Raw genomic sequence first — 12041 nt, forward strand, 5'->3', positions numbered from 1 at the left:
CTGCTGTACAAACGAGGAAATGACTGGAATATTAATTGCCTTTAAACACAAGTAATTACTCATTTTTGTAAGACTACTAGCAGGCAGAAGAAGATAACTCAAATAGAATATTATGAAAACTGTTTCATTTTTCTGGCTTTAACTGTGCATTTGAGGACAAAAGACCAAATCCACCTCTTAGATGTCTCTTCTTCTTTTTCTCCCTGCTGAATAGTATTTTACAGTTTTTACTTTGCAATGCGAATTTGGATTTGATGCTTAACTAGTGAAATCCCAATTTCCAGTTTGCTATTTTTTGTCCTCTGTTTGGGATTTGTTAGGCTCTGCCAGTTTTGAAGCAATTGACAGGCTGAATTTTTTTCAGACAATACTTTTGAAAGATTCATGCACACATCGATTTATGCACACATCAATTCATGCACATCCTAGAAACATCTAAGGCACTATCTCTTTGAATTCATCTGCTTGAATGACAGTACATGTGTTTGAAGTTACTTAGGAAATAAATTTAAATAAAGCTTAGCTGCACAATTACATTGTGAAAAAAGTCAATATTTTGATATTCCATAAATTTATTCACAAACCATATTCCAATATTTATAAGCACTCTGAAATGGAGGGTTTGCATTACATTTTATATTCATCTGCTCACCTTATATTTTCAGTATTTTAAATGGACAGGCAGCAAACTTACTCTGAAGAAAAGTTAATGTATGCTGCTCAACTAGGCTACAGCCTATTTCAAAAGAAGCAGAATGTAGTTGGTTAGAATACCAGGATTTGCCTATCATCTACCAAAAGGCATTTTTTACTGCACAGCATCAATAGAACTAGAAAAGAAAGCCAAGAGTTTATGCCATAGTATAATAGAGTTGATTCCTTACAGTTACCTGGCTTCATTTTAGCCCCGTTTCATGTCAGCTGAGTGGCTCCTTTTGGCAAACTATCTATCTAGTGGAAAAGAGGAGATACTCTCAGCCTATCACTTCTTTGATATCTTAGTTTCTCAAGTGATGCTAAATGGAAACCTCTCCTGACCATATTTCTAAGAGGATTGCTCTTAAGTATAAAGTGTTTGTTGGCACAGCATCACTGTAATGCATGTCTGCCTTATTCACTATGATTTATGATTTTTCATTCTGTTCTTAATTGCAGAAGTCTCAAACACTGCTCTCTCCCAAGAGTAATTTTGAAAAGCTATGAATCATCTGATACTATATTGTTCTTTGTAAGTCTATCCCTCTGTTTGGCTGGAGAATTAATCCACATGCTTGCCTTTTTATTTCACCAGTAGCACCAATAGCAAATAATTGCACAGATTCATGAATATTCCCAAATAGGTGGATGTGCAAATATAGATACAATTTGACAGCTTTCTTAAGGTTACACAAAGCCTTTCTTCCCTAAGATGGAAGTGCTGTGAGTATGTGTTGAACATTATCTAGTCCAAGCACACCACCACTCTCAGAAACTCTTCTATTGGCAGGAAAATCCCCATAAGAAAATGAATTTTTAGACTACCCAAACAAATAGTTCTGCTGTAGGGAAGGGTTTTAGTTCTGTAAAATTAATAGTTTGACAATAAGAACAGACTGTTAAGGTCCCACTCTTTCGTTAGGCTAGAACATACCTGGCATGCTGATGGATGGCTGTGATTGAGGTCCCACTGGGAAGATACTATGTCAACAGACTTTTCAGCCATATTAAGCAAATTCATCCAGCCTTGGAAAAGAGACAAATGGGATGGTGCACTGTCTGAATAGTTGATCCCTTCAGGAATATTTTCCACAAGAGCAACCCTGAGAATAGATAAGGAAAAAATAGCCACTTAACAAAAGCACTTTTCTTTATTAGAAGGTTCCAAATTGTAAAGAACGTCATGTTTTGGGCCTGGGGTTCAACATCTGCTCCCAGAGGCTCTCAGCAGTTTGCCACCCTGCAACTCTCTCTGAAGCATGACTGTCATGCTCCACACTTCCCAGAACAATGAAGTGCAGAAATGACCTACTGCTAACGCAGCAAAGCCAAGCAAGCTTTTGAAGCTCTTCAAAATTAGCTTACACAGGGAAAATGTTATTTTTTACAACACAGTAAGTGGGAATCAGTCCTTAAGGTGAGGATGGGAAGAATGAAACAATCTCCTCTTGCTTTGCCATTCTCATCTCTGAATATATTTTCTTTTCTCTAAGGAATGTGGCAAGATTTACACTTCCTGGCATTCTCTTAGGTCTGCTTTTACAACTGATATTTTATTACATCGCACTCCCTACATACAAATTCTCCCTTTCCAACTGCTCTTAGCTACCCAATTTTTCTGCTTTTGTTTACCTGTGTAAGGCTCTAACTGGGATCCAGCGGTTAAAAAAAGAATTATGACCTTTTAGTTTCCTGCTTTTTTTGGAAAGCTCTTTGATCTTACTGTCTAGAGTATTCAAAACATTTTCAAACTAGACTACAGAAATTCATACAGATACAATCACATCCAGGAAGCCAAACAAGCATTGTAGTAAACTGCCAGCTCAAAATAGGCTCCTCTGCTTCAGGGAAATGACGTGTTTCATTCAGCACACCACCTCAATGCTAGATTTCCTTAAATTCCAACAGGTAAAGCCTCTCTCTACACTCAATAGAGGAATTTTAAAATTAAGTTAAGTCAAACAAGTTCTTCAATTCTGTCTTTAGGTAAATTTTCAAATAAATGCTCCCAACATCTGCCACTTTTACTGTGAATGATGCCAACCAGATGTAGGAAAGCTGTAGTAGGAACTTGGAGAATACTCAATTGTATACAAGTACCTCAAGCATTTCCACACTGTTTTTGTACTTGTCAATAGTGTTAATTATCAACTCCAATAATATGAATATAATTTGTAAACTTTAAGTAAAGCATTATTACAGAATTCCAGAGTAAAAGAGAATTGTACATATTTTGACTCTTGGAAAAACCAGTTAGTGCAGTATTTTCTAGTTCATCCTAGAGGGTTCACATGGAAACTTTTACAGCTATTTCAGAATATCAAGCATGTTTGCGAAGCGAATCCATTAAAAGACTGAAAACTGGTACTCATAAACAGTGTTAGGAAAACCCAGCAAGAATTGTGATAAAATCAACCCATGGTCATTACCACACTCTCAATCTCCTGGCCTGGCAAAAAATCCCACCACCCAAACCAGAACAGGCACAGCTCCTCCTGTATGTTCTCTTAGCCCCCAAAATCTGTCAAACAATGTAGGTAAAACTAAGCTGCAATTACCAATGACACTCTCCACATCTTACTTTGAACACACTATTCTATTTATTACCATTAAACTTAGCTACGTTGCAGTCATGGAGTTGTAAATCAGCAAATAAACTGTAAAATGTTAAAAACTCAACTAGATTTTTTTATGCCATAAAGTATATTTCATTCTAAAACATTCTACCTACCTTGTTTACAAACTTTCTGAAATAACTAGTGCTCTAAAAATTGAGTGCCCTTTTAAAAACATTTAGAAATAAACGATTTTACTCTAACACTCAGGGGCTTAGGCTTACTTTTGCCAATAATTCTGTTACTGAATTTCATAAAACTGTGGTTAGATCCCTTGAAAGCCTGGCTTGTTCTTTTTCAATAGTTAGAATTACTAATCATATTGCAGCTCTTAACATGCCCAAGTTTCCAGAACTGTTTTATGGAGAGTTGTAGGATGGCCACCTTCAAAGAGCAAGAAATTGAAGCTGAGAAGATAAAGTGATCTCTACGAGGACATATAACCCCCCTCAGTAATCCAGTTGCAAAGGTGAAAAATGAATGCACCTCTTTCTGGAATCTTCCATGCCCATCTCAATCGCCTCTAAATATGGGAAAGAGTTATTCTGAATATGCTTAAGGGACATTCTTAATATCAAATGATTATTCAAAAATAAAATAATGTCAAATGCAGTTTTGATTTAGCTAGAATTTAAAAGTGCACACCACTCTCTTGAACAAGTAGTGACCAAAATTTCCCAACATTAGAATATTGCCTGACATACAGGGTGTTTTCTAGTGGAACCCATACAAATGAATTACACAGGAGCCCACAAAACAACTGATAGGATAGAATCTGTCACAGTCACTTCCAGTGGCTTTTAATAGTGTTTCCTATGGGCTATACTGAACTTGTGTCTCACTGGAAAGCATTAGCTTAACTTATATTTTTCCTGCCTCTTTCTCTGGCAAGTTGAGAGCTGCCAAAACCCTAACACTGTCACAGAAGGGCCAAAATTATCTGGACGTCATGTAGCTGAGCCCTCTTTGTCAAAGGAGGGTCAATGCCAGCAGGTTGATCAGGACACTCTCCAGTCAGGCTTTTGCATATCTCCAGTATCTCCAAATCCAAAACTCATCGTGTTTGAGATGAAGGACCTGACCCAAACACAGGCATGTTTATTTCTGACTTCACATGATTTAGGTCTGCATTAAACTATAATGCAGGAAGAGTTGTGGCTGTGGGTCATTGCAGTTTACATACATTTTGTTACAGATACCATCAAGATATGCACAAAAGTTGGGGTCTTCCTCATTTCTCATGCGTTAAAACCATTTTTTTGTTCAAAGAAAGTAGCAAGGAAAACTTACTGGGCAATAAGGAATTCAACTCCTCCTAAAAGAGCCCTTTGTCAAGGACAAGGTGCCTCTTGGTAAGGAGGTTTGTCCCAGCTATTGGAATGAACTTGCTCTTCACTGGGAGAACAGCTCCCAACTTCTAAATCTACGTAGCGTTCACCAGGCTATGGCACCAGCACTAAATAACATACATGACTACACAGCTCTTGCCATTGTATAATTCGGGTTTGGTTATCCAGTAGAAGCCAAATGCATTCCAGTTAACAAAACTGTTATTCAGAACAGACACTATCTGGTAATATTTTTCCTACTCTTCTGTTATACCAAATAGCAAGTACAGGGAAGTGGTCACAGCACCAAGCCTGTCTGAGACCAAGAGGGTTTGGACAATGCTCTCAGGCACATAATGTGATTCTTGGGATGTCCTGTGCAGGGCCAGGAGCTGGACTCGATGATCCTGATGGGTCCCTTCCAACTCAGCATATTCTATGATTCTACTTTGTGTTCTTTAGGAAAAATAAAAGAAAAAAAAAGAAAAAAAAAAAAAGAAAAAAATACATTTAATCTAGCTGGGGCACTAGTTAAAATGTTGTTTTCAGAGTGTAGATTTCTCTTTAAAAATGAAATGATTCTGCCAAAAACTTCCAGTGTTAAAACCCAACACCAGGCTCAGCAGTTATATAAAAAAGTCAAGCACCAAGTTTTTATACTAAGTGATTTTGCCTTTATAATACTCCCTTTTTGGTTGGCACAATAGCAAAGTTCCAGTGCTTAGTCAAGATGAGTTTCATTAAAACTTCTGTGCAAAAATTTGAGTTTGCAAGCCCAAATTCCATCAATAAAAGCTAAATTTAGCTTTCATTTTTATTCCACTATGACCCACAAAGAGGTTCTCCAAAATATGGTATTACAAAAACTTCCAGGAGAGAAGGTCATTCACAGACCTTGAGGAAAGTTAGACATAGTGACATAATTTATTCTGCAAAAATGGCATATTAACAAAGGAAACAACAAAGGTACCATGGTGACTAAAGCAGACTTTTCCTATCCTCAAAACCATTAGCAGATAACCTTACACCTGTTGACTGAAGATGTCCTTCCCCTCCCTGAGCTCCTGGTGCTCTCTTTCATCTGATAATGCCAACATAGGCTTTTCTCTTCAGTTTTACAGCTGAATACTCTCAAAACTACCTCACACAGACTGAGAAAGTAATGTTACACAATTTCTGCGAAGTTAGAGAAAAAGACAAGGGTGAGAGTGAGATCCAAGCTCCTCTGAGCTAACAGAAATGTGGCAATAGAATGGTATTTAATGCCTACCACAGAAAAGACCATGACCTCAATAATAAAACTCTTCTGAGCTCAGCTATGACTTGCATTTAGCAATCTCAGTGAATTCAGTACTCAGTTAAGGATTCTTCTTCATCTTTGACAGTTCTTTGGTCAGAAAGCAAGAAGGTTTGTTTCTGATCTCACACCAATTTGTGAAAACAGAGGAAACAGAGGTTCCTAATTTAGCACATGGGTTAATCAGAGTAAAGAGGGCTAGGACAGTGAAAATAGGCAGATGAAACATATCTGTCTCTTGAAAAAATTCGGGGCTATTGGCAGAAATTTATAGCTCTGTCAGAAAGCTTAGCTCTAACAACTCTACCAGTATAAAAGGAATTTTTTTGATGGTTCACACCATATTAAAACAATAAACTCTGGAACATTATTCACTCCAGTTTTTCTCAATCCACAGTCATCCACTAAAGAAAGCCCAGGTCATATGTACTTGAGCATCTCTATATCATCTGAATTTACTCACCATTAAAGGGAAGAAACATGGTAAGAAAACACTGCAATAGTTTGTATGAGACAATAAAGAAACAAAAGATGAGCAAAGGCTTTGACATAAGGATGCTCTATTTCAGACAAGGGAAAGAAAAAAAAAGAAGATAATTGAGAAAGGTCCACGAGTCCTGCCCCTACAGTAGGGTCCTATTTAAAGATACCCTCTTGTGACCCATTTTTCTTTCTTTCTTAACCCAGAAGCCCTGGAATCACCATTCCCTGGCCTGGAAGGACCACATCTACTCACACAGTTCCAGTTCTGCCTTTGTTATAACATCAGAGACTTAATGTTTATTCAAAACCTACCATCTTTCTCACGCCAGTTCTTTCAGTTAAGGCTTCCACCATGTCACCTTCAAACCCTCCACATCCTTCTGCATCACGTCTCTTCTACCACTCTTCCCCCCACTGAGATCTAATCATTAGCTGTCATCCTGGCCGAGAGCACCTTCTCTTTAGCTTCTCAAGTGAACCACAGCTCCAGCTCTTGATTCTGAAGGGGATTAAGAAATTCCCTTCCAGACAGGGTATAATTACAACTTCAAAAACATGCAGAACAAACTCTGTTTTCTGGGTTCACAGAGAAAATATCCTAAAAAATGAGAGAAAGTATAGCACAAATACATTTGGATATTCTACTTAAAGACAGGGGTAACGACTTGGAAGATCAAGTGCAGTAAGTCTGCTTTGAGATCAGAAACGGAGCATAAAGGTATGCAGGGTATTTGGATAATTACACGGTATATCCAGTAAAAAAAAAATCAAACTGTGCATTATATGTAATATTTACTTTGTAATTAATTACATCTAATTCTTCCAGTAGGAGAAGTTACAATATCTGCTATCACACACTTATTCTGTGAATTTCAATTTTAAATAAAATATGTTTGACCCATTAAAGGGAATTTAAGAGGGAACAGCAGAGTTAAAAGTGAAATGCAAAGCAGCTGAGATTGAATTTAAAAGGGACTGTGAGCTCATACACAGTACTCAAATGCACCTAGACTATTAGCACCTGAGAATGTATCACAAGTTCTGTAACAGTCCTCTGACAGTCTTAACTGGTGAGGCACGTGTGTGTGTGTGTGTTTGTACGTGGGCACCTGCCTGAGTACATGTACACAATGCAAACTCTTTGATGGCATTTACTTGTCTGCTTTTTGAATTTTAGTCATGAAGACCTTGATGCTCAGAGACAAAATCTTAGGATGATGAATGCTTAGTTCAAGATTATTCTCTGAATTAGATCTGCAGTGAATGCAGATAAATTGAGGTTTATAATATTAAATATATTTTTATTGCAGACATGCAAAGTACAGAGCTTTATTTGAACATTTCCAAGTATGTGGTAGAGCAGACTAGAGTGATGTTCAAAACGAAGGCTGTACTGCCTTAAGCCAAAGAGGACACACCGGTCATGGGCTTCTGCTCTTTATCACAAGAGTCAGTCAGTGACTCCTCACTCACACTGCTCACGTGGGCCAGTGTGGCACCAAGGCACCCTGACATAAGAAAGGGTCCCAGCACTTTACATTACAAATGCAAGAGACACAGATGCTTTGCTCAGTAACATGTAGCAAGAGCCACTTAAGCTGTCCTGCACCTACTGCAAACATTTTGACAGATCTCCTAAAGAGTGGCCAAAATTCTGTGAATACCATCTGTGACTGGACTCAGAAGGCACAGGCCTCTTCAGCCAAGTGAGTGGCTTGATCCTTTTAAACATGCAGCTGCAGAAAGTGGCTGTGGCACAAGAATGGGAATAAAAAGCCCTGCCAACCTCAAGTATTTACTGAACTCCAGCCTTAAGCACACCAGTTAATTCCTATAATTAGAACTTACAGCTTTCCCCTTCTACGGCCACCTCTTTTTTGCACATAGTTTCTTTTCACTTTTTCTTATTGATCCACAAAAGCAACTGAAGTATGATAACTATATTTCAAAATATATTTTAACTCCTCATCACTTAGGCCTTGTTATATTTTCTGTAATCAACTTGAAGATCACTTTGTTACTGCTGTGCCCACATAATTGTTTTTGTGCCCACTCACCACCATGTCTAGAAGACAAATACAGCATGCGGACATGCACGGCACATCCATTAATCTTGGGAGATTTTATGTCCCACATTCTTGGTTGGTACCATATAGAAAATAAGATTTTCAGACAGCACTTCTGTCAGTGGAACACTATTGGTTTTTACCAGTTAAAGATTAGACTCAATTCTCTAGGTCTATAGAATAAGTAACTCGAAGCACTCCTTCAGAGGAATACCTCTTCTCTTCAGATTGTCCCACGGATTCTTATGTACAATAAAGATGATACCCTCCCTCTCATACCATCATCTTCAGAAAGAATGTACCAATAATAAAGTCCTACTGTGATGAATAACACAATATCTGTGTTTTAACACACCATAAACACGTAAGTTTCAACAGAATTCACCAGTCATCCAAGGTTTAAACCTGTGAATGATTTCTAATTAAACACATTTTAGGTGATAAAATCAAGTTTTCACAGTTGCCTTTCAGATGCAGCTTTCAGTTCCCAAAGGAAAAACTGCATCCAAAAGAGGGAAAGAATTGACCAGATGTTTTACAAAGTCACTTCACCCTATGGGGGATGGTATTTCCCTGGTGTCAAACCAAATCTGAACCTTAGTCAGAAATTCAATCTAGCCTGCTGAGATCATTTTAATACTGGAACCAAGATAGCAGTCATATAAAGTATCAAATGAAAAAGGAGCACAAGAAAGAATAAATAGCAAACATTAAAGAGCTTCATTTATTTTACTGACATGACTGATACTTGCTTCAGTTCAAAAAAACATAAATAAAATGCAATGAGCACAGGGCTTTAAGTAGCCTTACTGATTTTCTTAGGACTTTTCATATGCTTTGTGCAGACTTGGGATTTCTTGTGAATTATGCAGAACAGCCCACTCAATACTGATGTTTTCCCTACACTTTTACATATCCAGGTGCATACCAAAATAATCCTTACCAACTGCCCCTTGTTCCCTAAATGTTGAAATAAGGATGTTGATAGCATCATTAGGACTCAATAAAAAACCCCTCATAGACAAAGAAAAAAAACCTAGAATCTAATTGAAGGGGACAGACAAAATACACATAAAACCCCTTTTGGAATAAAAATACTGTGTGGTTTTGCTTCAGGTTTCTAGCTCTGTTATATTATGCCTGAACTATAGCATTAGTGCACCTGTTTGAAAATACCTAAACAGATTAGGTGTTTTTAAATTATTTCAAAAGCAAATTAATTTGTCTGGTTGTTAAAGTCTACATATACAAGCAAAATGAATCTGAGAACTAGTAATCACAAAAAAAGTATCATCAGCTGAGACTCTGAAATCTCTAACTGGTAGAATTATCATCATAAGAATGCAGATGACCAAAGAAATCTTTAATTTACTGAATTGACATTTAATTTACTGAGAAGACAGGATGTGGAGTTTAGTCTTCTAGACTTCAGTCTGGCATTTCTCACCAATTCAGCAAAAGAAGATTTTTCACAGGTCCTGAACATACAAATCTCAGAACAATTTATCCTCTTTTTCATACCTCTGTAACGATTTATATACATACAGATCAAACAGATAAAGGCCTACTATGCCAGAACATAGAGAAGCTTTATGGAATAATTACAAATATTGCATTGTTTATGACTGGAATAGAATTTTTTTGACACCAGCTAAGGAAAATTAGATTATGAAGCTGAGCAGCCAAGCCATCAAACCAAGAAACAAGCATACCTATATTTAATAAGGAAAATTGTAAAAAAATTATAAAGCTAAAATCTATATAATAGAGGTCTTGTGTTGCTCTTAATTCTCTATATAAATTCAGGCCATGAAAAATAAAAGAACTCAATACCTAAAATTAACAATAGATTAACTAGAGACTTCATTAAGGCTGGTTTGACCAGAAAATCACTATGCTATTCCAATGCTATACTTTATGGTCCCAGCTTTCCCATCTTCATCTATAAGAATTAGTGCCTTATTCCACAAGGAAAGAATTACTTGCTATAGTGACAACTAGTGCTGCAATAGTGACAACTACATCTGAATTTCCAAGACACAGAATGGAGTTTGATTTTAGGAAACATTCAGGTGTCGTATCTAATCATTTAACTTCAGGTGAAATCTTGCAAGAACTGATGAGCACTTGATCACTGCTGTCTAAATCCAGCCTGTGTTGGCAGTTCTTAAAGCCCCACTGTGCTATGTAATCAGTAATTAGAACTGATACATACCACAACTTTCATACTATACCCAAAAGTTCAGCACTAATATAAATTTACTAAACATCATAAAGCAAAAATGGATTGCTTGATAAGGCCACAAGAAGTGTCAAAAAGATATTATTTGAACCAAATTGGCACAGCTATCATCTCACTTTCACCACGTTCTGATGGAAGTTGACCTTTCAAAATTCATAATCAATAGAAAAGGCATTATAAACCGCATTTTTAGATTCTTGCAATTCTTTGGTAGCTGTCACAGCTTTGATTTGCACCCTTTTTAAATGCAATAATGCCTATATTTTCATCAGAAACGAATTTATTAAAGTTCAAGTAAATCTTATTTCACAATCCCTTGTTTGAATTACTCGAAGTTTTTTCTCAAATGAAACACCAAGGCACTTTTATGTCAAAGAAAGCAACAGCATCTCTAGACACCAATCATCATTCATTTCAGAGCACGCTGCAGCTGAATTTCACATACAAGAAGGCACAATACAGAGGTCAAGCGTTGCAGTGTTCTGCTCATGGCTCTCTTTATGCACAACAGATATAAGCCTCAGGGATATGTGTGAAATCTATTTAATGGACACGGACTAAGAACAGAAACTGCCATCTGTTCCTCGTATATATTTGGGCTTTCTGTAAGACACTTCCATTAGGCTATTGTTAGGCTATGACGAATCATGACAAGAAGCTCTAAAATTTGTCTGTGATACGCCCCTGTCCTCGTCACGTCTAAAACGTGCTACAAAACTCTTCAGCACCTCATCACGTGCCAGAATAACTTCCTTTTAGACTGTATTTTCACAATAGTGTTTAAAAACAACAGAGGGAAAACAGCTTGCATTTTGATCTTATTAAAAAAATTCATCGCCAAAGACGGATGTCATATCAACGTTTGCATATGACTGAAATTGATTTGGGGTCACAACAGCACTTCAGGAGCTCATATCTGCTCTGTCAAACTTCAGGTGGCTTAACCAGCTTCCCTATGACTACCACAACTTCATTCTTTAGTTCCCGTATATCTCATCAATTCCCTATTTTTTTTTCCCCAGATGCTTATTCATTCCAGCTCCTTGTGGAGAAACAAGGGAACAAAGACAATTTCTCTCAAGGTTATCCTTCATTATGATGATGTTTTATACAATGAAATTTGAACTTTGTTGATAAGTGCTCAAAATGCATAATTTTGAATGAACTGTTCATTCTCGGGAGATTTTCTTGGTCTTCTGTTCTTGAGAAAAGAAATTATGGGAGGAAGCCAAAGTGGAGTCAGCAGAGTCCTTTTGTGGGGATCATTGGGCTTTCTAAAGACAACAGGCCTACTCTTGTATTTTTTCCTGGGCC

The 12041-nt window shown here is 37.2% G+C and overlaps 1 protein-coding gene across 4 annotated transcripts in view; it reads right to left on the reverse strand.

Annotated features, from left to right (window-relative positions):
* The window catches only part of PLD5 (phospholipase D family member 5), a 177645-nt gene that overhangs the window by 61985 nt on the left and 103619 nt on the right, over positions 1 to 12041 (reverse strand). For 3 of the 4 annotated variants that reach the window (XM_069009899.1, XM_069009898.1, XM_069009900.1), the window contains one exon: positions 1631 to 1799. The exons of the other annotated variant lie outside the window; for it this stretch is intronic. In XM_069009899.1, coding sequence (XP_068866000.1) covers positions 1631 to 1799 — 169 coding nt within the window. The remainder of the gene's footprint in view (positions 1 to 1630; positions 1800 to 12041) is intronic. 4 annotated transcript variants of the gene reach the window in all.

This window comes from Aphelocoma coerulescens, chromosome 3, assembly GCF_041296385.1.
Source record: "Aphelocoma coerulescens isolate FSJ_1873_10779 chromosome 3, UR_Acoe_1.0, whole genome shotgun sequence".
Taxonomy (NCBI): Eukaryota; Metazoa; Chordata; class Aves; order Passeriformes; family Corvidae; genus Aphelocoma; species Aphelocoma coerulescens.